This window comes from Crocodylus porosus, unplaced genomic scaffold (assembly GCF_001723895.1).
Source record: "Crocodylus porosus isolate Cpor-Errol unplaced genomic scaffold, CroPor_comp1, whole genome shotgun sequence".
In the NCBI taxonomy this organism is placed as follows: domain Eukaryota; kingdom Metazoa; phylum Chordata; order Crocodylia; family Crocodylidae; genus Crocodylus; species Crocodylus porosus.
The window spans coordinates 715,531-742,692 of record NW_017728932.1 but is presented as its reverse complement, the minus strand read 5'-3'; the positions used below and the strand labels follow the sequence as shown (position 1 = coordinate 742,692).

General features: G+C 46.1%; 2 protein-coding genes across 5 annotated transcripts in view; both read left to right on the top strand.

The window, feature by feature from the left end:
* Window positions 1-8,809, top strand: part of MMP28 (matrix metallopeptidase 28) — a 44,494-nt gene extending 35,685 nt beyond the window's left edge. Inside the window, exons 10-11 of the mRNA XM_019545284.1 lie at window positions 4,053-4,057; window positions 8,799-8,809. The gene's annotated coding sequence lies outside the window, so the exon portion shown is untranslated. The remainder of the gene's footprint in view (window positions 1-4,052; window positions 4,058-8,798) is intronic.
* On the top strand, window positions 22-25,814 carry GAS2L2 (growth arrest specific 2 like 2). 4 transcript variants are annotated; one of them, XM_019545376.1, is made up of 11 exons: window positions 22-190; window positions 3,787-3,999; window positions 4,872-5,023; window positions 8,514-8,658; window positions 11,726-12,100; window positions 13,583-13,821; window positions 14,658-14,765; window positions 16,940-17,005; window positions 17,721-17,817; window positions 19,653-19,953; window positions 22,098-25,814. In XM_019545376.1, the coding sequence occupies exons 5-11, from the start codon at window positions 11,743-11,745 to the stop codon at window positions 24,100-24,102; spliced, it is 3,174 nt and encodes a 1,057-aa protein (XP_019400921.1). In that variant the 5' UTR covers window positions 22-190; window positions 3,787-3,999; window positions 4,872-5,023; window positions 8,514-8,658; window positions 11,726-11,742; the 3' UTR covers window positions 24,103-25,814. The 4 variants fall into 4 exon arrangements, with proteins under 4 accessions (XP_019400921.1, XP_019400919.1, XP_019400923.1 ...); XM_019545374.1 differs by having other exon boundaries at window positions 16,937-17,005; XM_019545378.1 differs by lacking the exon at window positions 16,940-17,005 and having other exon boundaries at window positions 23-190.
* Window positions 25,815-27,162: the final 1,348 nt, after the last annotated feature.

The following is a 27,162-nucleotide window of genomic DNA, read 5'->3' as shown; positions in this document are numbered from 1 at the left end:
GCTCTGGCCCTGCAGTCAGTCTCCCACCCTTTTCTGGAGAGACAAAGAAAGGGGCCTGTGCTCCTGTTTGCTTTTCTTCATGCTGCAACATGCCAGTGGTGTTCCTTGTTTGCTGTCTATTGAGGTGCTGGGATGCTGGAGGGTAAAACTCTACCCAACAAAGGTTACAAGCTGCAGAACCGCACACAAGGTGGGCAGAGGGCAGGCTGGCTAAAATCATTCCTGCACAGACTCCACCTACTTCAAATGATCCCCCGCCCCATCCCCAACCCAACACACCTCCATGGACAGTATGATTTGCACGGGAACCCTAGATGGGAGTCAGTCAAGGCTAAGAAAGGGTGAGGGAAAAAATATTTATGCAAATAAAGGAGGCTGGGAAGGCAGGCCACGCTTGCTACTCAAAAAGGATAGCAGCTCCCTCACCTGCAGAGGAATCAAACAGAGAACTACTAATGAAATAGCATGTTCCTGGTGGTAGCATGGATTTGTTTTACTTGAAGGACAAATAGTATCTCAAGCAGTGTTGGAGTTTATCCAAGGCTGAGTGTAACAGGTTAGCACTCCCTTAGGCAGACTCAGGAGCCAGTTTCCTCATAAAAGCCAGCCATTTATTAGAGATATAGCTTGTAGTCATGTTGGTCTAAAAAAGCAGAAGCAGACAAAACTCTTGTGCTAGAGGTGATATCTTTTATTAAACCAACTAAATAGTAGCCAAAAAAATTCCTTCTTTGCAAGCTTTCAGGTCCAGGCACCCTTCTTTGGGCAGAAGAGAGTTCAAAGATTGTAAAAGTTCTCTCAGGTAGAAACTTCATGCATATTCACAGAGCAACTTTTTCACAAATGGACTTTGAAGCCCAGGAGAACCATACCATCCTTTACCTCTCCTGTGCAAGATGAAGTTTATTTTGTACCTGGGAGAACTTCCACAACCTTTGAACTCGCCTCTGCCCGAAGAAGGGCATTTGGACCAGAAAGTTTGCCAAGAAAGACTTTTTTTGCTACTATTTAGTTGGTCTAATAAAAGGTATCACCTCTAGTACAAGAGTTTTGCAGTCTGTTTATTATACATGCAGACAGCTTCTCACCACAGCAAGCAAAACCAGTGCAGGTGCAAAGAACAAACACAAAATCAAACACTGGGTTTTTCCTCAGACCAAAAGGAGACAACACAAACCCTATACTTCTCCCTAAGTCCCCATCTCCAGCTTCCCTTCCTGGGAGCTTTTAACTTCCTCTGAGCCCAGTCAATTATCTCTGTCAGCTGACCCAGAAATCTTTAGCTGGTAGGTTATTATCCCCCTGCAGCTGGGCTCCAGCCCCTGAGCCATGCACTTTGTTACACTGAGCTATAGTCAGGGTTAGAGACAATGAGCTGCTCTAATTAAAGCATCCACAGCATTACATGTATTCAACATCCCACACTTCAAAATGGCAGCGGGGTGCTTTAACTAAAATGTGATTAATTGAGTCTTCTCTGACACACTCTAATTAGCACACGTTGGAGCAGAGCTGTCACATGTATAGGTGCCCAATGATTAGCATCTTCTCTCCAAGGATCTGCCACCTAATATACAATCCCTGCAACTCTTGTGAGGTAGGTAAGTATTGTGGTGCTCTTCTTCCATGTGGGGTGAATGGGAGCACTGAAAGGCAAAGTGATTTGCCTAAGGCCAGACAGTCAGTCAGTGGCAGAGCTGGGAGTAGCACCCAGCTCTCCTGATGCTTCCATTTTTGTTCAAACCAGTAAATGGACTTTAAGAGTGAAAGTAAACACTATGTTTTCAGAGGCTGATTCCAGCCTGGGTCAGAGGTTGGTGTGTATGTGCCGTCATTTGTACACCTCAATGATTCTGATTATGGGGACTGTTGGACTTTTGACTGCTCCTAGGAGAGAGTGGGCCAAGACTTATAGTGGGGTCATTTGGGATGAGATTTATTTTTGGCACCAGATCTGTGATTGTATCCATGATTTTGCTTTAGGCAGTGCCATTCAGGGCCCGCTATACAGCAGTAAACCTGCTCATCCTTTTGGTGGCATTGCTAGACTGAGTAGATGCCTCATTTTTCTCTTGCAGTATATGCTTCGTCCTATGAGCTGGGGTCATGTTTTAGGCTCTCCTATCTCAGAAGTTCTGGCAGTGGACATCAGTGCAGTTCTGGCATCGTTGTAGAGCTCCACGTGCAAGGAGCAGGCTGCCAGTGCATAAGATGCCCCTGAGGAGACCACAGCAGCCAGCAATAGGTGTGGCAATCCTTACATGCACCTCCTGCATGCTGCCAGGTGGAGTAACTGCTGACAGAGGGGCTTTCAATATGGGCCCACACAGAGCTGTGTCAGCAGAGCCTGAGTTGTACCAGCACAATGCTGTAGTGGAGACAGCCACAGGACAAGGATAAACACCTGGACTCAAAAATGAATAGAAACTTGCTCTGAGGAGAGTGAAGATGGCCTCTGCAGCTGTACTGGTCTATCCGTATAGGTAGCCCTTGAGAACAAACATTGTGAAGGTTTCAAACGGCTCTTGATGATTCTTAGGAGCTTTTGTGGAGAAGGTCTGATCCAGGGCACACAAGTTCAAAGGAAAGCCATTGTGTCAAAAGACACAGCCAGCATGTGTGTAATAATATTTTAAATCTCGTTTTCCCCTCTCCGTCACTCAGTTACCCTGTGGAGCTTTACATGGAAATCTCTTCTGCCATGAGATATTGTTTTTGCTTTATTGCATGCCACAATTTGTTGCTGTGGGGTTTCTTTTATTGCTGGGCTACAAATGCTGTTTGATACCATACACATGCTTTTCAACATAGGTAGGCTTCATCAAGGTGGAGAAGCAGAGACAGAAACAGCAGAATCCCTGAGAGAGGTCTACAAAGTAACAGGAAGATACAGGGAATCACTCTGGGACTGGACAGGGTAGACAGCTCCAGGGTGCCTGCTGGCTAGCAGCACCTCAGATGACTGCTGAAGATCCTTCTATGTTGCATTCAGGGGTGTAGGTTGTAGCCGTATTAGTCTAATGTTGCATCGTAACTTGGGTTTTCAGTAAGGTGGCGTTCATACTTCAAACAACATGACAAGCTCCAAGCTGCTACATGGCTTGCTTTGGAGCCTGACTTACAATAGACCTTTTCTCGTCCACTGCTCGCCTCTCTGGGTATGTCAGAGACAGCATTCCTCACGATGGGATGTCAGGCGTTCCTGAGCCCGTGGGAATACTTGAGATTCCTGAGCTGCGCAGACCTCCTCCCCCAAAATGATGCTAGCCAGCAAGGCATGAGTCTTCATAAAATGGTTGCCTCGGGTTCTTAACCCTGAAGGTAACGGGAATAGTTTTACAACAGTGATGCAGCAAGAACAAGTAAGGCTTAAATCTGTGTCCTGGGTGTTGAAACTGTCCATAGACTGTTTGTAGTGAGTGACCTAGACATTGTCCATCATATGTCTCTATAACTAGTCACATTCCCACTGTTGTCATCTCTTGTTATATATTGTGTGTGGTGGGGGGTCCTTCAAAGTCCCAGCTCCTTCAGTCATATGATTATATTGGAATTTAACTTTTCATTTAAAAGGAATTAGGAATCAAGTGTATAGATCTTGTGATTGCAGAGGGAAGCTTTAAAAGGGGAAGTACAAATGGTAAAGGTACAAATACTAAAATGCAAATAGAAAAGACCCAACTTAAAAAAAATCTCCTGTTTTTTATGCCAATCATGACTACATGACTACATGGGGGGATTAATTAATTTGTGTATGCTTTGGGCTGATCATATTAATTCCCACAGGGCTTGCATTGAACTCAGATGTATTGAAAAAGCCTTGGAATTCAATTGTGTGTGGTTTGAATGTGTCTTCAGATAATGAAGGCTGACTACCTGCAGTCTTAAAAGACTTGTTTCATGCTCTGTCTCTTGAGAACCAGGTCTGTTCCATCCAGATGCTGACAGCCCAAGCTGTTGTTTCTTTTCCCACAAGGGAACCAAAGTTCAATCTGCCTGGTAAGCAAGCAAGCAAGCATTTACACATGTGCAACAGGGGTTCAGACCACCAGGAGGGGTTTAGCCTCCTGGGAAGGGAGAGGAATTATAGCAGTGAATGTAGGCTGAAGGGCGCCTTTCACAGAAATGATAAAACGCTATTACATTGCACAGGGCCTGATCCAAAGTCCACTGTAGGCAATGCATAGATTTCCAGTAGCTGGATTCAAAGGCCCCCAGCACAGGCCATTTCAATATAGGGTTGGTCTCAATATATCTCCAGCCATCTTCCAATGACTCTTCCTCCATCATAGACTCTGCCTTACCCACTCTCATCTTGCAGCTCCTCATTACAGAGCTTTGGGGCAGCCCAGCTAAACACTCCCCATCTTTGGCATTTGTCTACATGCTTCACATGAAAGGACTCTCCCATCCTCTCAGTTCAAAAAGAATCTATCGTATTTTTCAGCTGCTGACACAATTTTAATAATACCTTTATTATTATGTATGGTGTAATGGTCATATGTTGAAGTGAAAGGAGAAGGGGGGAGATATAGGTAGGAGAAAACTTCATATTCTTTTTCTCCTTTATTGCTGGGCATTGGACAGGAGCAATGGCTGGAAAATGTTGGGGGCAGAGAGGATATTTTTAGACAGAAAATGCTCAATCTTTGTAAAACAAACTAACAAACAACCCCCCCCTCCCCAAAAAAACCCTTAAAAACCCCAAAATTTGGGGTGGCCAAAAACTGAAAAAAATGTTTTGGTTGAGAAAGCTGAGGAATATTTTTTGTTTCACTCAAACACTAGTAAAATTTTTAAAAATAGAATGCATGTTAGGCAAAACTGGTTTTGATTTTTCATTTTCTCAGGGAAAATAATTTTTTTTTAAGGAAAACTGAAACTTTCTGCAAAATACAGATGAACTGAAAGCGCAAATTTCTGTCAGGAAATAATGAATTTGTAACTAGCCCTGGTGGAAAGTCTCCCCACTCTCTGTCCCCGCCTTCACAGGCTAAGGAAAGTCACTGAGCTCATGATGCAAGTAGACAGGTCAATATGGAAGCAGCTTTGTGGCCTTCTTTAATAATGAATACTGATGACACTGAGTCCTACCACAATGATACATCTTTGCCCCACTTCTGCATATTGGCATAAAATCACAGACAATTTCAACTGGATCCATTTCATTTTCTCCTTATTTCTTCATGTTCTGTCCCCCTGCAGCTGCAGCCAAGTTGATGGAATCTGGGACAAAAGAAAAATCACTCTTTGGCGCAGCAGCGGCAGGGTGTCTGCACTGCAAATGTAGTATCTTTTGTTCTCCTTCCACCGTTCAATTGTCAATGGCTGAAGCTTTCTGGGCTTGTCTACCTTATGTGGCAGGTGCCATGATACCTGTGCATTACTATGGAGGTTGAGCTCGCTAATGGAGACCTGGTGTGTGGTGGCAAAGGGGTTTTCCTGTCGGTATAGTTGCCTAGACACCATTCTTTGTAGTAGCGGAGAAGCCAGCACCAAACCAGTGTCTCTGCCTTACCCTATTATTGATACCTATCCATGTTCCTCCCTCGAATCATCCTTCAGCAGAGCTGAATGGACAGCCAGCGCAGGCTGAGTTGTTTGGAGGCTACCTGGACTCTGGGCACAATACTGTTGCAGGGGAAAGCCAGCTGGCTGGAGGAGCCTGTTGCTCTGGGAGCACTATGGGTAGGCTGGTTGGAAACTGCACATGGGAAGGATGTGATTTTTAATCTGTTTAACAGAATCGCTGGCCTTAATTCCCCTTCTTAGCAAGACAAAGGGAATAAAATGAGGGGAAGAGACTCAGAAAAGGTGAATGGACAAGACATCAAGACTTAGGCTATTGATCTGAAGAGCCAGCAAACCCTCTGCATACCTAAGTCCAGCCCTGGATACATCACTGCAGTACAAGAGCTCCTGCTAAGCTAAGCAATGGTCCACAACTGCCAAGTCCCAGCCCCCTGGCTCTTGGCCCAACTCACCTGCACTCAGGATGGGCTGGATGATGCCCAAGCCCCTGTTCCCTAGCTCCTCCTTGGTGTGCCCCAAGATGGAATGCTCTATGAAGCATTGGTTGTAGTGCAAAACCTCACACTTTCTGCAGAAATAGATCTTGCACTCAGAGCACATCTTGCTTGGTGACCTCCTCTTGTCCAGTAGGCAACAGATAGGTTCTTGCTGAGGCTTTTTCCTGGGACAGAAAAAGGATACGTGATGGAGCAGGCCTCAGGGCTTCTTCCATGCAATTGATCTCTCTTTGCAACTGTGCCAGATGATGTCTTGGCATTGATCATGAAATCAAACCACATCTGGCATGTTCCAGGGCCATCGCTTTCCTGGTGACAACGTGACTCATCTTTTTTAAATGGCAGGATATTTCGGCAATCACTAGGAATGTTCATTATGCAACCTGGGGGAGGAGGACTTTAATGTCTCTGCTTCACAGGCAACAGCTATGCCATGCTAAGGAAGAAATATGTCCTCTCATACAGCATGGCACAATTGATTGGATACATACCTTCCTTTGAAGCATTGGGCACTTGGGAACAGTATGCTAGAGTACCTGAAAAGAAGTCAGTGATCCAATCAGTGCAATAGGAAACCAGAATTCTGTGGAGCAGTGGTCTGATCCAGTATGGCAGCTCTCATGGTCCTGGGGGATAAGGGTCTTAAGGCTAAATTTAACCTACTTCCAAAATTCTTACACTTGGATCCAATCTTGTGTTTTAATATTAGGAAACAGATGCCCTCAAAACAACACAGCTGTGAACCTGTCTGCCGACGAAGGAACAGCACTGATGGACAGGGCTTCCTTTCCTGTTCTACGCTTCTTCCTCAGGAAAGGATACTAGCCTAGAGGCTAAAGGAGGAGAGTGTGTGCCCAGAGTGTATGCCCCTGGTTTCAGAGGATGAGGATGCTTATCATGCTTATACCTGATGGAGACTGCTTTGCATTTAAAAGCTTGTCTAACTTTATCCAAACCATGCAACTGGTCCAATAAAAGATGTCATCCATAAAAACCCTTGCCTTATGCTTATACCTGTTTGTTATGGTGATTAGTCCAGAGAGGAAGCTGAAAGGAGAGAGCCAAGTCCAGAATGAGCTCTCCTCCGATTTGTTTGGCTCTTGGACCTGCTCCATGCTTGACATGTGAGGTGACAGTGGAGCGGAAGAAACCATGTTCTCTTCCTCCCCACTCTCATCTCTGACTTCCAGCCCTTTGGCCTCCTTTTTTTCTACCTCCTCCTCTGTCATCTCTTCTTTTCTCCACCAAGAATATATATTCCTTTCTACTGGAAAGGCAGGAGAGAAGCAAAGAACAATATAAAATGAACTTGGGGTTATAGTGGATGGCATGTTTATACCCAAACTTCCTGCTTTGACAGTGATGCTGATGACCAGATGGGGCGCCTTCTTTTTCAGCTCTTGGGATGGTGATTACCTGTGTTGACCATAAAAAGCCTCTGGGCACTGGTGTAAAGTCAAAGACCAACCCTTACTTCTCCTCCCTTATCTCAGTTTAGCCTAGCAGTAGGGGTGCTTTGGCTGATGGCTGTTGAGCTTTAAATATCTTAAAACAGAGCTTTCCCAGTGGAAGACCATCACCTCTGAACTTAGTTCTTCAGCTCTGTGCTTTTGCCTTCTAGAACATTATGTGGGGCTTCAATCAAGATTTAACAAGATGGAGTTGGCTTTAAAGGTGGAGAAGGCTGAGGAAACAGTTGCATGTCAATGATTTGGACCAAGGTTTTGAATTAACATATTTATAAATTAAATTTGTATATTATAAATTATTTTAAAAATGCGCTTCCCAAATATTAGGAGGATGGTGCAGGAGGAGCTTGAAACTGGCAGATTGGTCTTTGATTGTTACATTGTTTAATGTTGCCCAGGTCCCAGGGGGTAGGCAGCAAATCACCCAAATCCATATACCTGTGACACCAGAATGCAGGCACACCCTTCCCTGGTTTGCAAGCTCCACACAACCCACTCCATCCTGGTGAATGGAGGGCTGATCCCAGGAACACTCCTTGCTCAGGCTAGTATGTGACAAGTAGCACTAAACCATTAAACTCTAAACTCATTCATGACTTTGTCTTTTCTTCCTTTCATCATGGGGCAGGCAAGGATGCACTAGAATTCACCTTTTCCTCCAAGCAGAAAAGGGAGGAGCAAGAAGAGTATAGACTCTGAGCAAAACCTCAACCTATTTTTGTTGGAGCAGAGGCAGCTGGACCCGCCCCTTTGCTCTGTGAGATTTATCCTGAATTAAAATGGCTGCATTCAAGGTGCCACACGCACATAGTGGAATATATTTAAGAGCATTAATACAAGAGTTGTGCAGGGTTAGGAGCAAAGTGCAAGTCTATCGCAGAGTTAAGCAGTATGGGGAAGGCATCTCTACCCCCTGCCCCCTTTCTGGGCTGTAGTCAAGGACATCACAGCCCCTAACCTTGCTCCCACACCCTCCCAGTCATGTAGCTTTACCATTTTTAATTCCTGTTCATAGATTGAGGACCAGATTTCAAGGCACTTTAGAAGAAGGCCCATGAGGTGAATCTCACCTGCTGCAATATATGCTGCTTGTTTCAGAGACAACCCAAGTCACCAGCACCATTTACCTCATTTATTATGACACGGCAAGGATTCTCCAGGTTAGTTCTAGACAAATCCAACTTTCGGGGGACTCTGAGGCAAAATGATCATGGAGAGGCAGCTTGTTCTCTGGCATTAGGCCTGAAGGGCCCAGTCTTTCTTCTTTGGAGAACAGTGGACACATTGATAGGAGCAGGAGCAGTCATGAAGTAAAATTCATCCAGTCACGTATAGTTAGTCTATCCTGTGTTTACTCCTCCTGGGTCTATTCCACCTCCCAATGACCTGTCTGAAGGCAGTCTCTTTTGAAACAGCCCCTGAGTCCTGTAACAGCTTCATGTGAACTCCACTCTAATATTGTAGCCACCTCTTCAGTTAGGTTTCAGGGAGGAAAATGTTTCACTCTGAAGGGCCACCTAAGTGTATCTGGCGCCTCCTCTGAGCTCCTCTGGCTGAGCTTCCATCCATGTAAGCGCTCCACAGCAAGGCAGGGGGAAGTGAAGCCCTCCGTGTTCTGCTATAGCCTTCCGAATTATAAATCCCCAGAGAACCGAACAGCTTTATCCAAGCACTGAGATCACCTGGGTTACTGTGCGAGGACCAGTCTGATGATGAGAGTGCCAAAGCCACTGCTCTTGTTACACTTAGGTTCTGTAAGGAGGCAGGCACAGCTAGGGAAGTGGTTGTCCTCACTGTTTTCTGGTAGAATGGCTACTTTGCCACTTTTCCAGAGCAGCGTCCCTCGGTTCTGATGGACTCTGTCCCCACGTGATGCTATCTATGTCCATGCATGACAGGAGGGCGTGACATAATGGAGTATCACCTCAGCACAAAAGTGCAGGGCTTGCAATAGGGCAGCACGGCACCATGGGATTAGAAAACAAACACCAAAATATCTGTGCCCTGCAATATCAGCAAGTCTCAAGTTGCTGCCTCTGCTGGAATATGTGACTTCTGATGCCGCTAAACACAGATGGACCCAACCGTCCTGCTGTCTGGGTTCAAAAGTTTCTGGGCCAGAACCAGAGCTGGTGTTAATCAGCACATCTCTACTGATCCTGGTGGAGGTGGATTGATTTAAACAAGTGGAGGATCCAGCTCTCTTTACATTTGAGCCAGAGGACCAAACTCTAGTTTCAGTTATTCTCTGTGTTTTGATTGACCTAATTATATTTCTATGGATTTAATGTAGTTTAATCAAGGCTGCTTAATATTTAGAGCAGATTAGGACTCCCGGGGCATTTATAGATGTGCTGTGAAAGGCAGGGGGTGCTAATTAAAAGCTACCGAGCATCACGTGTATCAGCGTCCCCACGCTGAAAAGTGGCGGTGGGGTGCTTTGAAGTAAAGCTCATCAAACAAGTCATGCTGGAGGCTGCTGGAGCACGTTAATTTCCGTGCTCCAGCAGACTTGATTAATCGAGTCTGCTCCAATGCACTGGATTTACAGCACGTCGGAGCAGCTTTGCTGCATGTCTATAGAAGCCCCTGGATACTCCTTCCTTCAGGCTCTGTCACTGATTCCCTGTGGGCACATTTACATGTGCCATTAATGTGCAGCAATAAACTCTGGAGCTTATTGCTTTGGAATTCATTGCTCCCAGGAAGCTCCTGAGTGCACTGTTTACATGTGCCCCTGGACCATGGCACACTGAACTGGGTCAGAGCAGTCTTAACTGGCAGAGGACCCAGGGGGTCAGTCTACCAGCCCTAGGCTGCTCCGACTGGGCTTAATGTGCTGTGGAGGGGTGGGCTGGGGCATGAGAGTGCTTCAGCATGGGGTGAGCCACTGAATAACTCTCATGCCCTAGCCAGCTGGGTCAGTGTCTACACGTGTGCTGCTGTGCATGAAAAAAACTCTGCAACTGAGTAGGACTTGTATGTACAAGTATGACCTGATGTGGAGTTTATTAATTTCCTTCACCCTAATAGGGGTGCATGTGTAGATGCTGAGACATTTACTGTGGAAGTAATCAGTCAGCTCCTCAGTAAATGTCTCTTGTAGACACGCCCAGTATGACTTTGACCAAATTGCTTCCCCCACAGTACCTCAGTTTGTAAAATGGGAATGATGATTACAGCACAGGGCAGGGGGAGGAAAATGGGGATCAATGCATTAGTGGTTGTGAAGCGCTTTGGGATGAAACACGTTGTGGTTCTAGGATAGGGATGAATAGCAGACATGCTTCAGAACCACTACTGCAGACCCAGATGTTCCTGAACTGATGCAGATTGCTACTGAAACCTTGTGGCCTGAATTGGTCACTACTGGGAAAAAAAAAAAAGGAGCAAAGAGCATTTGTTTTGGCAGACCAGCAGTCCAAAGAGTTAATGGGGAGTGTTTGTAGCAAGTCTCTGTCACCAAGGAGAAGGGAACAGCACTTAGGGAAGGAAACAAAACACTAGGCTCTCCAGGAGGGGTGATTTCCCTTTAGAATCATAGCTGGCTCCAGCAACCACGCCTGGGGAGTGGGGAAAGAGAGGGGTTGCTGACACCTCCCTGGGGCTGGGGGTGAGGAAGCAGTGGCAGCTCTTGGTAGAGTGAAAGAAGTCCCCAACGCGTTAAAGCAAGAGGCAGGGTGTTGTGTGGGGGGACAGCCCAGCTCCCAGGAAAGGAGTGCGTGTCCTGGAGCAAAGTGGACCCACTGCAGGCAGGACCCAGGGGTCTGGGGCAGGAAGTATGCTGTGTCCGGAGTAAGGACAGCACCATCTATGAGAGGAAACAAGACACCCTCAGGGATCTGGGCTCAGAGGAGCAGAGTGGCCGGCTGCATGTGCAATGGATGGAGGAACTTTCTCTGCCTAGAGGAATTTGCTTTGTGGCTTTGATCGCAATGAGTAAGAGACTGAGAGAAGCTTTGCTGCTGCTGTCGCCTGTGATCCTGTAAGAACTGTAGGAACAAGGAAAAATATTGCAGCTGTCTGAACATGATTCTGGAGTGTCCTTTTCACGTTGGGAGAGCGATGGAGATGCAGGGAGCAGGGGTAGGCTTATGAGAAGCAGCTCTGGAGACAGCAAGGTAGAAGTTAACCATATTTGGGTAAGTCAGGAATCATATCAAAGGTCTGGCTATTAAGTGTCACACAGGGAAATCTCCAGTGCCCTTGCTCTGTGTCTCTTTCTAGCCCCCTCTCATGGCAAGATGTCTGGGATCCAGGGGGCCACAGTCCGCAGCATTCGCTCTTACAAATCCAGTGAGCAGTATCTCTATGCCATGAAGGAGGACCTGGCTGAGTGGCTCAAGGAACTCTACAGCTTGGACATTGACGTTGGCTCCTTCCTGGAGGTGCTGGAGACCGGTTCTGTGCTGTGCTTTCATGCCAACAATGTCACCCGGGTGGCCAGGGAGTTCCACCAGGATTACCCAGGCCTGGCTCACAAGCTCCAGCTGCCCAGATCTGAGGTTACCTGCAATGAGTCTGCCCAGCCAGGCACATTCCAGGCCAGGGACAATGTGTCCAACTTCATCCAGTGGTGCAGGAAGGAGATGGATATTAAAGGTAAGGGAAGATCCAGATTGCTCTCTTCAGTTTCTTTCCTTTCTAACCTGGTTTCCTACCATTTGTTTGGCAGTGACTTTTCTTACACTGGTAATAATTTGTTCTTATCCAGCATCGAGCCAAGGCTTTTGAAGCATCTTGCAACTGTTAATTTAGCTTTGTGACCCTTGTTATTATGCCTGTTTAACAGAGGAGATTTAACAGAGGAGAAACTAAAGGGAAGTCACCTGATGAAGGTCACAAAGTAGAAGTTAGAAGATCCTGAGTCTGCATGTTCCTGGGCCTGAGCCTGGATCACAAGAGTTTCTGCCTCCCTTTTTACTAAATGAAGCACAAACCAGAAACTGTATCATGAATATTCAGATCTGAGATGAAGCATCTTAAGGGAGAAAAGTGGGAGAAAAGGGAGGATGGGCTTTGTGGCTAAGCCACCAGCTGGGGTGCTGCCTCATATGTTGGGCATTAAGAAGTTTGAACCCATTAATATTCCCTACATCCCACTTGTATATTGTGTTGTCCATCTAGGCTGCAAGATTTTTGGGAAAGAGACAGTCTTTCACTATACACACATACAGCACCTAACACAAGGAGGCCTGATGTCCCTTGGGCATACCCATAATACAGTTCTTTTAAAAATGATTGAAAATCTACTTTGCATAATCAATAAAGTTCTTCCTGGAAACCCCATAATAACAAAGTAATACACATACTTTTCTCTTGCCATAATAGTCCCTCACTCAGTGTCCTGTCTGAAACTCACCAGGCCCATGAAATCATGTAATCTGATCTTCCTGCATGAAATGACAAGCAGCTACCCCTGGACTGAGCCCAGTGACTTGTGTTTGACTAAAGCATCTCCCAGAAAGGCACCCATTCTTGATTTGACATTGAGCAATGAAACATCCGCCGCTTCCCTGCGGAGTTTGTTCTAGTGGTTAATCACCTCAGTGTTAAAAATGATTGCTTCATTTCTAAATTGAATGTGTTGGACTTTACCTTCCAACCATTGATTCTTGTATGCCCTTCCCTGTGAGATTAACAATCCCTTTAGTGCCTGACATTTTCACCAAGAAGGCATTTGTCTATCCCAATCAAGTCATCTTCTTTTCAAGTTGTTAGCCAGACTAAACATCCTCAGGCCCACATTATAAGATAGGTATGAATGTCCATTTGTTTGGCATATCAGGAGCAGGGAATCCTTCTAACCTAATCAAGCATCTTGCAATGACTGGATGTTCTCTGGGACCATGTTGCAGACAGACATGATGGTTACAGTGCCTATATGCTGCATCAGGGGAGAGAATTCACCAGCTTTGACACCAGAAAAACACCAGGCTCTTGCCAAGGGTAACTAAAGCATTGCTGCTCTATCAATTGTGCTGCCATCTCCATCTTTCCCCTTGTCTATTATCTCTTCTTCTTCTCTTGCTTTGCCCATTTGACTTACTTTGTCATTTCTACCCCTTTACTCCTATGCCTAAGAGGTCCTGATGTTTGAGACTGAGGACCTGGTGCTGAGGAAGAATGAGAAGAATTTTGTGCTGTGCCTGCTAGAGGTGGCCCGCCGGGCTTCTCGCTTCGGAATGAGTGCTCCCACCTTGATCCAAATGGAGGAAGAGATTGAGGAGGAGATCCGTGAGGAGATGGACCTGCCCCCAGAGAACACTCCACTTCCCAAACCCCAGAGAAAACCCTGTGACTTCAAGAACCTGGACCAGATGGTAAGAGAGCTGGAATGGTGTAACCCACTGGCACTGGGGGTCAATCTTCCTTATACTCACTCTTTAATCCAGGGGTGAACTTCAGGAGGACCTGACTAGGAGCAGTTTCGGTGGTAGTTGTCTATATAGTTCAAAGCAAAACGTGTACATGTGAGAGATTCTTATTTCATTGCAAATAAGCATTTCAAACCTAAGAGCACCTATAGGCCCCCATATGCAAAAGACTGGGTACCCTAGCACTTTACAGCACTGTTAGAAGATGGCAGGGACCATGACTCCAAAAGGAACAGCACAAGAGGAACCAGCTTCTTTAGTCCCTCAGCTGGGCCCTCATAGACCACAGAGGGTCTGATCAGCATGGCTCAAACTCATGCCCTCCTAGATCTTCAACCCAATCCTGAATCAAATCTATTTTAGAGGATGGAAAATATTCATTAAATTTTCTCCCTCTTCCTGTTGCATTTTATTTATGAAGAGACCTCTGCTCTTCTTGTTCCTAGAGATAACCAGACCGAGAAGTGAGGAAATCCTTTCCCTACCACTTTCCATAAGCTTGATCTTTAGACCGAATCCCAAGAAGGCAGCAGCAGCAGCAACAGCAACAGCAGCAGCAGCAGCAGCAAGCTGTTCCTGCAGGACTCCCACTCCATTTACACGATCAAGTGGTTCTGATGGGATGTTGGATAAGCAGAGGCACTCTGTCTCTCTCACTGATTATAGCAAGTGGGCCCAGGGAGCTTATCCATATACCTTCTCCAAGGCTATAGAGCTATCCCAGGCTGCCTATGGAGAAGAAAATGCTATTGACCAAGAATAGTTTGCTTTCCATTCCTCAGGTCCAGCACCTTGTGAGCCGATGCACCTGCCCAGTCCAATTCTCTATGATCAAGGTGTCAGAAGGGAAGTACCGAGTGGGAGATTCAAACACCCTCATTTTTGTCAGAGTAAGTCCAGCTTTCAAGATGCTGTTGTGATATTAATTTGTTAACACTTTTGCTTGCAAATATGTCTATATTGCAAGCAAAGGTGTAATATAAGATGAAAGCTTTAATTTCTCCAACACAGGTAACCATAGTGAAGACACAGAACCACAGGCTTCAGTGCAGGGCAGCAACCTAAGTATGAACCCACCGGGGACAGTGGGCATATACAAAGGTTCCTTGGTGACACCCATGCCACTATATTGCTTTTGTTGCCTGAAGTAGCTGGACTGAAGCCAGCAAGGGTTTGTCTACGCCCTTTTAAATCCTACTGTCAATTCCAGTGTGAATGTACCCTATGCCATTCTAGACTGGCCTAACTCATCTTTAGATGATGAGGACGTCTTAAGCAGCCATTGGGCAACACCACTGCTTTGGCAGACTTGTTAAGCCAGATCAATAAAGCCCACTGGCTAATTCTGAGGCCTGAAGAGCTGAGGGTGGCTTCTGCATATGAGAAATAAGAAGAGAATTATCCCCTCTGTAACCAGGAGGACTGCTGCCAGCTTTGGCTAAGGGATTAAAACCTGACTCAGGAGGAGGCACAGCAATGCAGGCACCACATGGCAGGTAAGCAGGCAATGATCTAGATGCAGCTACAGCACGCCCCCTCACTCCTCCTCTCAGGCCCTGTCTGCAACACACTGCACACAGTCCCAAGAGGATGGGAAATATGGACGCTATGTGAAGCAATGCTGGGCTAATGACACAAGAGCTACTGAAGCACCGGGGAGTAGTGCAGCCAGCTAAAGTTTTGGAAGGGAAATGCTAAAAAGACAGTGCAGACTAACGTAATCTAATCTACTGGCTGCCTCAAACAGGTACTTCCTTTGCCACAGCCTTCCTCAGGGCTCTTTTCCCTGTACGTACTGAATATATCTGCTACATTCGTTAGAGCAGGCCAGGCAATGAATTGAAGTTTCCCAGAATGCTGCCCTGCTCTCCCTAGTCAAGATCCAGCTGAGTTTCATGGTTCTGCCTCCTTGCCAGACAGGACACTGAGTGAGAGACTATTACGACAAGAGAAAAGTATGTGTACTACTTTGTTATCATGGGGTTTCCAGGAAGAACTTTATTGATTATGCAAAGTAGATTTTCAATCATTTTTAACAGAACTGTATTTGGGTATGCCCAAGGGAGATCAGGGCCTCCTTGTGCTAAGTGCTGTATGTGTGTATAGTGAAAGACTGTCTCTTTCCTGAAAATCTTGTAGCCTAGATGGAACCAGGAGCTCTAAACTGCTCTCAGGTAGGAGGGGAACCCTTCTGCTAGCTGCTGTTGCTGAAATGTTGGGTCTTTCTGATAGGAGCTCTTCAAATGTAGATTCTACCCATCTGATTGTGTTTGGCCCCATCCCAAAAGCTGGGATGTGTCAATACAGAGGGCATGTTGTCACCCTGAGTAGGACTGGGCAGTTCAGTGGTGATATAAAGCTCTAGGTCTGTACTGTAGGTCTCTTGTGCCCTGTATACAGTGAGTCACTCCATCTCCTGCTAGGATAAGCCCACCACTGCAATTGATCCCCTTATTGGACTGACTGGCCTCCGGGGGATGGATTTCCTTCTGTTCCTTTCAAGAGCAGAGCCAAAGCATATAGATGGGGAGTGTGAGGGAAGCGGACCTTGCCTGTGCCACACAGATGAGTACAGGATCCCAGGCTCCAGGGCTATCTGGTACCTTTCCACACTACTGCAGACACTGCAGAACAGGAAAGGCTGCTAGCAAGCTGGCCCTTCCCTCCCTTTTGCTTAATCTAATGTCTTATATAGGAGGTCTCTAAAGTTTCCCCTGAGGGGAAGGGGTTTTTTCTTGATAGCTGCTGGGTGAATGTATACACTATACACACATACATTTCTTGATAGCTGTTTATGTGAATGTGCAGCAACCTGCAAACTGTGATCAAAGGTCCTCAGATTTTTTACCCTTTGTTGTGGGACTCACCGATGTTATCCCCCAGACGCCTCTCATGCTGTCAGGGATGCCACCCAGGTGACTGTGCATCCTCCTGACCTACACATGCATCTTGCAATGACAGGGATAATCTCTGGTCTCCAGAGACATTCTCCTGGAATAAGATGTGGCAGGAGCAGGCTCTGTCCTTGTGCCATGTTTGAGTCCCTGCGTATTTTCCAAAGCAGGAATCAGATAATGCTGGTGATGGCCTCAAGGTTGATGGTCCTCCACTGCTTCCTGTTCATTCGAATGTGTGCAAATGTCCTTTGGACTAAGTGAGATTTTTACTCATTATCTACATGTAATGTATAGCTGGGTAAGAGCAGCTGTTTGTGCATGTACATATGCAACCACAGGTATGGCTGCGTGTGCACGCATAGGGAGGCATGCAAACCAAAAATGTGCATGTGTTTGCCTGTATGTATTGTATGTTACAAAGCAAAATACAGAGTCTGGGGTATGCTGAGCAATGAAATGATCAGGAACTGAGGGTACATTGCATCTATCAAGTTCGGTCCCTGATACTGCAATTTGCAGAAAGGCTGAGCACTTGCACAACTGGGGCCAGGTGTTCAGACAAGCTCAGTGCATTGGGTACATGCTGGGAGCTGCTGGGTGCTGAGAATCCTGCACACCCTCTGCTTGGGATAAGTGATCTGGCAACCAAAGAGAGATAGTCTCTTCTATCCCTACTGGTAGAGTTGTGCATTGGTGTTAGACAACCTCCCTTCTTGCCTTGCTGTTGGCAATGAAGACTAGAGTCTACTTATACTGTGAAAATGTGCCACATGTGTGCATGAACTCATGTATCTATGCACATGTGCACAGTCTGGGGCTTTTGTGTGTGCATGGGCAATGCCACACATAGCACACTGAGGAAGTAAACAGTAGAATGGTGACATGTTTTGCTCATGTCTTGCACAGATCATGGAGATTCACCACTCATGGGTGCTTTATTTGTTTCAGATCCTACGGAATCATGTGATGGTGCGGGTTGGAGGGGGCTGGGACACACTGGAACATTACTTGGATAAGCACGATCCTTGTCGATGCACCTCTTTGTGTAAGTCTCCACATGTGCCAACTCCATTTTTCCAACCTCAGGTGTGGATGGAGGATGTGGGTCACTTTCTCTTGGAATTAGGTTGGACTATGGGCCTTCACTAACAGGGGATTACACGAGTCAGAGTCAAATGAGGAAAAAAACAACACAGTAAAGTAAGGAGAAGCATATCCAAGCATACCTCTAGGTTCACCAATCCCTACTATACAGAGTGGAAAACAATGCAGCGGCTGAAATGGTGCCACAACACATTTTTGGTGGGTCTCGTTGTTTTCTGGGTTCTGGTAGATGGCCATCATACAGGACATTCCCGTTTTCTGCTACTCTATTCTCTGTCCTGTATTGATACGAAACCCAACGCCTTTATGTCTTCTTTTTTTCTCTTCAAGAGAAAAATAGAGGACGTAAAGGCGTCTAGGTTCGTATCAATAGAGGGCAGAGGAAAACCGGACTGTCCTCTATGATGGCCACTGTCCTCTGGTAGCAGGAGTCAGATGTCTTGTTAAACACAGAGAAGACTCTAAGAAAGCTAGGGTTGTGGTACACTGTCTCGCCTAAAGCTATTGGTGGCCACTAGAGGTCAGACTAGCATTTCAGAAGAGACACGTGCAATCCCACTGAGTCCTACCCCAGTGCAGTGTTTGTTTCAGTTTACATTCTTTCAGGGTGAATTGGGGGTGGAGGGTGGGGATGCCCTAGTGCACTTGCACCTCCCCACTTTGATTCCTGCTCCACCCAAAGTTTAAAACCAATTGCTTGGTAGTGGCAGCAGCCATGAATGCTTTGTGCAACCTGAGGCTGGGGGGTGGGGCACAGCAACCGCCGGCAGGCAGAGGCGGCAGCAAGCAGGGACTGCCTGCAGGCAGCCATGGTGATGTCGGTGGCAAGGGTGGGCCAAGCACGGACCTGCCGCAGGTGCCCAAAGCGGTGTCGGGGCGGGGGGGGAGAGGGTGGCAAGCACTGCCCACCTGCTGGTGCCACCAGTGGCGGCAACCAGTCTCGGTGGGGGGTGCACCTGTGTGCACCCCCTACGTGTTGCCAATGGCAGCAGCATTTATGCTCAGGCAGCAGCAAAAACATCAAGTAAATTCATGGCTCATTAAAATCTACCAAATTCCTTCTGAAGTCTTCATTGCAGAGATGTTAATGACCCTCCCTCCTTTTTAATGATCTTGATATTCCACTAATCTAGCTCTTTGGTAGCTGCTCCTGGTAACTTCTATTTCACAGCCATCCAGACTATTTTAAAATCATTCCAACAAAGTTATAGATGTTTTTGTTTCAATGTTAAACTGAATAATATAGCCCTAGGTCCCTAGAATATTATTAAAGCTTCTAATTTATTTTCTACCTAGAAAAAAATATGTGCTTTGTTATATGGCATGATACACCTCACCAATTGCACTCCCTGTTTCAAAATCCTAGATCCACCTATGCATACTTTGCAATTTTGAATGCCTCAGGGAGTCAGTTCTGGGATGCAGAGTAACTGCTCCCTTTGAAGACTTGGATAATAGAAATCATGGGAAAAAGTCAGGTTTTCTGTTATTACAACTCAGAAATGTTTTTTGGGGGAATGAAAGCCCACATGGAAAGTCTTGCTGTGTTTTCTAATTCATTATGCTTGTTCACAAGAGGTTTGCAACATGATGCTTAGACAAGGCTGGTATAAACTCAAGTCCCACCCAGTCTCCATGGCATTAGAGGGTTCAGAGCTGAATGGGACGTGGCAGATGCTGCCTGTTACACCAGGTGTCATGATTCCAAAAGATTAATCCACAGCAATGTGGAGAAAGGTGCTTGTCTTTGTGCTGAGACTCTGCATCTCTTCACAGCTCACAAGCAGGCTTTAAAGATGGCGAGTCCTCAGAGGCTACAGGCAATGCAAGTGCAACATGAGATCAAGGTCTGTCTGGCATCCAAGACTGATCACTCAAACAAGCCTCAGCCAACCCTGATTGTCAGCAGATCCCAAAGCCCGTTACCCCCAGTGGAGTGGAGGACTTACACACCATGCAGCCTTGGCACCAGTAAGAAGCTTTGTTCATCCTCATCGCCAGATAGCGCCAACAAGAAGACTTCAGGACTCGGGACCCCTCAGGAGCAATCAGAAGCCAGGAAAGCCCCCTCTGCCAGGTAATGAAGAGATGTTAGTGACAGATCTTGGGCTTCATTTCAGCCCAACTCCTAAGGATGCTGTGCTGAGCAGCTGATAGTAGTTGCTGACACCAAAAAGCAGCTGACATTGGAGGAAGGTGGAGAACACTGCCTGTTAGTGCTAGCCAGGCCTCTCTAGTCTGAACACACTGTGGTACCCCCAGTGCCTCTCAATTTTTCCTTTGGTTTCCACCCCAGCGGGCCTGATTCAGGCTGACTTCATGTTTATTTAGTGCCTATCAGTGTCATCTTGGGATCAGCTGGAGGGAGCCACTCACCTGTTCTAGGGTTTTGCTTCGGTGAGACCCCAAGAGTTGAATATTGGAGATACTGTATATCAGGACTGAGGTGAATGGACAGTCCTGGAGAATGAATCCTAATTCTGAAAGAGCAGAGGGTTGTATGTTAGTAGGTGGAGGTAGCCTGATATGTCTGTGTGATGTCCTAGGTGTAACGGGATGGATGAGAGGTCAGGATACAGGTGCCTTTGTCTCTGCTGGGCTGGAGCATGTGCTAACACTACCTCTGGCAGCATTCTCAGGAGCACCAAAATGTGACTCACAGCACCTGGTGTTGTTTTCAGTATGATTGCTAGCATCTGGGGTCTCTGGGCCTTTGTACACACCACAAAATTGGCCTTTAAAGTGGCTTAAATGCCCTTTTTCACTGCTTTAATGGCATTGCTGTTTGCTGTTTCACTGCTTTAATGGCATTGTTGTTCAATGGTGTATTCCGCTTTAAATTACTTTCGTACATAGCAAGATAAAATCCCTCCAAGGTGTTTTAGTTTCATACCTAACAAAGTGCAACTGTGCATGGGGTGCTGGAAGCCAACATGCTTGGGGCTTGGGAGGCCCCACGCAGTTCAGGGCCTGTGGGACCCGACAGCAGCCCGTGCAGGCAGGCTCCACTGAACAACAACAGAAAAAGTGATGACCTGATTTTTTTTTTCTCCTCGGAGCCTGCCTGCCTGCCACCTGGTCTTGTGTCTCCCCCCCCCTCCCCTCCCCCTCCCACCGCACAGCTCAGGGATAGCTCAACTCCCCCGGAAGCTCACTCCTCCCACCACCAAACAGGCAAGTAAGGATCAGGCCCCCACCCTTATGTACATGCCACAGGGGTTTAGTTCAGTTTAATTCTCCCCAAATTGAACCAGTGTTTTTAAAAACCCATGGTTTCAATTTAGGGAAAACTAAACTGAATTAAACCCCTGTGGCATATACAAGTAGCCTCTGGTTTTCTTGTCAGTCTCTCCCAGAGGAGACATGCACTGTCAAGGGGTGCTTGTGCATGCCATGGGGGTTTAATTTGGTTTAATTATCCCTAAATTGAAAGTGGGTTTTTAACAGCACCACTTCAATTTAAACCAAACTAAACCCCCAGGGTGTGTACACAAGGGTGGGAGCCCGATCCTTACTTGCCTCTTTGGCAGCAGGGGGAGGGGTGAGCTGCTGGCAGGCCAAGTAGTCCCTGAACTGCGGGGAGCCCAGTGCTTCCCCCCACGGCTGTTGCACTTCCTTAGGGTAGCAAACTAAAACACCTCAGAGTGTCATTTAAAATGTAATACGCTGCTGAAGGTGTAAACAGCAATGCCATTAAACCCGTTCAAAAAGGCATTTAAGCCACTTTGAAGGCCGATGTTGTGGGCCCCAGGGCAACAAGCCTTGGTACCAGAATGACAGTGCCAGTGCCTCTGCACATATTACACATAGGGGAAATGGTTATACAGTAAAATCCCTGATATCCAGGGTGAGTGGGGAATGGCAGGGTGCCAGTAATGTAAAAATGCCCAGGTTTCCGCCCAGATGTGGGGGGTGGCTGCACGTGGAGCGGCGACAGCACAGCGTGGTGGGTGGTGGCGATGTTTGACCACGTGCATGCTTCCCCCCACCCGCTATGTCCGGCCAGCCAGAAATTCCAGTTATTAGACTGTGCTGGTTAGTAAAATCCTGGATAACAGGGATTTTACTGTAGCATATGTCTGAAAGACAATAATAAGGAGCTTTTACAGCCTCATGCTGCCCATTAGCTCAGTACTGTCTTGACACCCACAGCAATGAATGAATTCACCAGGGGCTAGAGGCAATTGCCACACTGGAGTGATGCTTGTTCTCATGTTGCAGGACAAGGGAGCGGTCTGCTACACCTACCCGGAAGCAGCTGCTTGCTGAAGAAAGGCCTCCTTCCCGACAGAGCTCTTCTACTCAGTATGGGAGGGATGCACTTCATGTTTCCATGCCCTCCCAGCCAACCAGACATGAACAGGACAGTTCTGGTGTCTCAGAAACCGTTGCAGAGCCACAGAGAGGAAGGCTGTCTGGAAGAACTCCTGGGGTGCATCGAAAAGAACCAGAGTGCCTGGCACAAGCCCGATATACAGAATCCAAGATCCAGATGACAGTACTCAAGGACAGCTCAGCTCAGTCTTCAAAAAGTGCCCTGCATGGAGGGAAATATATCCCACAGGGTCACAAGCCACGGGAACAAGGTGTCAAGAACTTGCCTGGTACAGTCCGTTCTTCCAGCCCAGTCAAGGCCCTTCATCCCTTCCCGCAACGGGATGCCAAGAAAGCTACACAGAGTCTTAAAGGACAATTGGAAGGAAGTGTTACACATGGTCAAAGGGACTCTGGGGCTGTGAGGTCATCTTCTCCCATTAAACACATGGGCTATGTGCAAAAAATGGAGGGTGGAACAAAGATCCCAGTAAAAGCTGGCTCTCCCTTCAGCAGGCCCCCTACACCTAATAAAAGCTACCAGGGGGAGCCCCATCTCAGCAATGAGTGCAAAGCCCCAGCCAGTGTCACAGCAAAAGCTCCTGCTCCCTACAAGTGCAGGGCAGTGCTCAAAGCTGAGGATAGCTGCCAGGGTCACAGGCACTGCTGTAGGGTAGTCAAACCAGAGATGTTATCTACTAGCCTTTCCACTAGCCCAGGGGACAGAGCCAGTCAGTCAGACACAGAGGGGAAAGACAAGCCTCCATGTGCCAAATCAATGCAAGAGGAAGTGGCAGGAAACACTAAAAACAGTAGTGTAAGTGGGGGGGTTTCAGTGAGCCACCCAGGGGAGAGGGAGCACGTGTATACACCTCTGCCCATCAATTTGGCCCAGGAGCAGGCACTCTACAGGAGCTTAGAGGACGAGATCTTAGCCAACATAAAGGAGCTAGAGGCTGTTCCTGCTGAAAACCACCATCTAGAGAGGAGCTGGCTAGATGAGGCTCCACCAGACTGCAGCCTAGCAAGTGACACTGCTGTCTGTGACCTCAGACGCTGGAAGTCTGCTACACCTTTTCTCTGTCCCCTTTCCAGCTCTAGGCACACATTTTCCTGTGGTGAGGGTGTGCCTCGTAGTGGTGTCTATGTGCCAAGCAGAGAGGCAAAATGGCACCCTGCTGTGTTGCACTATGATGATGTGATTGATGAACTCTCCAAGGGCCACAAGACACTTCACCAAGTGGATGTGGAGAATGGGATTGCTGCAATGCCACTAAAGCAGGCTGGGGAAGATTCTCCTCAGGCAACCTCACTCCTGATGGATGAAAACCAAGAAAAAAAGCTTCAAGGGTCTGAAGGGACTTGCCTTAAGAAGGATGCATCCAGTGAAATCAGAGACAGTGGGTCAAGGAAACAGCCAACAAGACGTTCAGCATCTGCAGATGTCCACAGAAACGGTACAGCCCCACAGGCAACATCCAATGAAAGCCCTACAGGTGGCCCTGAAAAGTCCAAACTGCCTCAAGTGAAGCCCAAGAGGGCACTGAAAAAGCCTGAACGAGTGCCATCCATCTATAAGCTCAAGCTGAGACCCAAAATCCGCCCCCGCAGGGACAACAGACCTGAGAAGCGGCCATCCAAAATCCCCACTCCGGTGGCACATCGACAGGCACAAAAGACAGTCAGAGCTAAAGACCAGGAGAAGGCTCACAGCTCAAAACACCAGAGTCGGACAAGTCAGGGAAGCCTGGCTGGCACCTGGAAAGACAGTACAGAAAATGCTGGGTCTGAGGAGGAAACTTGGCTTTCAGAACAGAGTGACTCCCCCCAGGCTGGGAATCTGGAGATAAAGTCATCCCTGAGTGAAGTCAAAATGTGGCTCACGGAGGAAGATGAAGAAGCCTGGGTCTGATATCTTTATAATATGTTTTTGGGGGTCAATTTTAGCCCTCAGTTGTCAGGAGAAAAAAATATAGCATTCAAAACCCCCCCGTGGGCCAAATTTCTTCTTTCTCTTACTCCCATACAGCCCCTTGGGAGGCAATCACTTGGGAGATGGAAGGAGAAACAAATGACAACGGGGTTGAAGCTGTCAGTGAACTGAAGTCCACCCATGTTTTCAGCCAAGGGGCTTAGAAAAGTGGCCTTTTCAATCGGTCTGGTGTTTATTTTGAGATGAGAGAGAATCCAAAAGCCAGGTACAATTCTAGTTTCAAGACACCAGCAACTGGAGGCAGAACATTAAGGACTAAAATTTTGGAGGCTATTTCAGAAGACTTTGTACCAAATCTGTAACTAAGAACTGAACTTGCATCCTGAGTGTGAGAAAGCTATATGATTGTGACAGCATGGAAGCCCCATTTTGGAGGAAATCTATCAACATGTGTAAATATGTTTAGTGCAAGAGTATTAGCAGTGGAGACAGATGCAAATGAAATGTACAATCATTGGCCCTTCTGGCCTTGTGTGATATACCTAGCCCATTTCAGTATTTTTAATTGAACAGACATTTCCCTGTCAGGTAAATTAGTGCATTTGTAGCTGTACCTGTGTAATTAAGAGGAAAATTGGGCCTTGATATTGCATATACAGAGAATCGGGCACTTTCAACCCTTTAGAAAAGAAAGAGGTAACTAGAACAGGGCTTTAAAAGTGAAGACTCTTGAGTTCCTAAAATTATGCTTCTTTCTGTTTTAGATTCTCCATCTGTCAAATAAGGCTAATAAAACTGACCTCTCAGGGCATTGAAAGGCCTAATACATGTTTATTGAGCACTTTGAGATTCTCAGAGCAACTGCAGAAAAGAAAGACAAAGCATATTTATTGTTATTGTCCTGGAGCCAGAGCTGGAGTTCTCATGGATACCAATGAAAATTCATGTTATATATTTGAGGAATATATGGTTTTGCTTTGCAATAGTCCCCATGAGTTTGGAACAGCCTGATTTTTTGAAGCAATGGGCTATATCTCATCCTCATTATGTTTAAAAGGTTTTTATTGAATGCAAAAGTTGTTCTCTGCAAACTTCAGGAGTTAAAAGTACCTGTGTATGAACTCTGACAATGTTCCTAGTCAGGCCATTTTACAAAGTATAGGGCCAAATACAAGTGTTCTTTAAGCTTATCATTATTGCAATTAAACCAAAAGCCATAGATGCATTTGAAGTAGGAAGCTACTTGAAATGACAAGAGCTGAAACATCATGGGTTCAGTTGGCCAGCAGGTACCATGGCCAAAGATGCCCTGTGATATCAAGAAGGAGCAGTCCAGGAACCATACCTAGGATCCTTTCAGTTCATGGTTGTGCAGTTTGACATTGGTGAATGTTCTGTGTGAATTACTTGTGGATTGTCTTTATTAGTATAAAGCTTGGAAATTTGTATTTGAGGGAATTGTTAATGATGCTGGTTACAGTTATGCACTAACCCTTTGATCACTGTGTAACTCAGTGTTTGTGCAACAGAACCATTTCAAAAACTCTTCTGCTGTTTAAGTATATCTTTTTCAGTGGAGATACTCTGAAAATAATCTATAAAAAAATGACCCAAAAACTTAAAACCCTTAACTATGTTAGCTAATTAAGATACTTGTTATAAATTACTCCACAAGAAAATCTTTCCAAGCAGTGAGAAACAGGAGTTTTTGTGGGAGATACCTTTTATTGGACCAACTACATTGCTGGGCTAGATTTAGACAAGCTTTTGTGTACCGCCACACCATTTTTCAGGTCTCTAGAAGATAAACAGACACAGCAAGGTTAACTAGCAGATGGAACAAACCTTGTGTAAAATTCGATATGTAAATAAGTACAGGATTTTATTTTTTATTTACGTATGGAGTTTTGCACAAGGCTTTGTTCCATCCACTAATGAGCTCTGCTGTGCCTGCTTCTCTCCCAGAGACCTTAGGAAGGGTGCTGTAATACCCAGAAGCTTATCTAAATCTATCCCATCCAAGCAGTTGGTCCAATAAAATATATCCCCCATACAAATTCTTGCCTCTCTGATTTCCTGGACCATAACAGCTATATTGCTTCTGCATTTCCAAGTAACAAAATTTGCTTTTAGTTCATTAAGAAATGCCTCCCCCTAAGCCGATAGATTGGCCTTCCAAGGGAGGATTAAATCAGAAGCATATGGTAAGTACCTAGAGACAAGGGCTCAAGTGTTTGCATAGTCTATGTTAATTAAACCATTGGAATTTTTTAAATTTTTTGAAGCATTGATAAAAATATGTATTTTTCTTTTTGCAAAAAGCTGTTATGTAGTTTTCAACCCATTTTACTGTTTGTTAAAAGCAGCAGTAGAAAACTAAAAGTACTACAGTTCAGCTGTAGCCAGCTCCATGTTTAAGTAAGTTCTTAGGAAATGAGGTCAAGACTACTGTGCAACTATGTACCAAGTGATAGGATTGTTCAGTTCCCCCTGTTGTTTTCAGGTAGTACCAGGAAGGTCTAGGTCTGAAGTGTATTCAGTAAGATTGGTAGAAGCATTAGCCCACTGAGCAGTTAGCACTAGTTGAAGAAGTGCTGTAGAAGCTTATCCTGGAACCTACCCTATACACATATGCAGAACCTGGTCCGACATGCTGGGAATCCAGCACATGGGAGCATACTTGATTAATTGATTAATTGAGTATGTTGAAGCACAAAAATTGATGCACTCCAGCAGGCTTACATGTCACATGTATCAGCGTTGCTGCATGTCCCTGCACTGAAAAAATGGTGGTGAGGCACTTTGAAATAAAGCACGTTCGATCAGCTTTAGTTCAAAGTGCCCCGCTGCCATTTTTTCAGCATGAGGATGTGTAGCGATACTGATACACATGACACATGGGTGCTTTTAATTAGTGCAGCTCACTGATTAGAGCACCTGTTGCCATGTCCCAAGCACATGTAAAAATGCTCCTACAGACTACAAGCCCATTGTCCTGTTTTAAGATTTATGAAGTGTGCAACATAAAATGTCCTAACA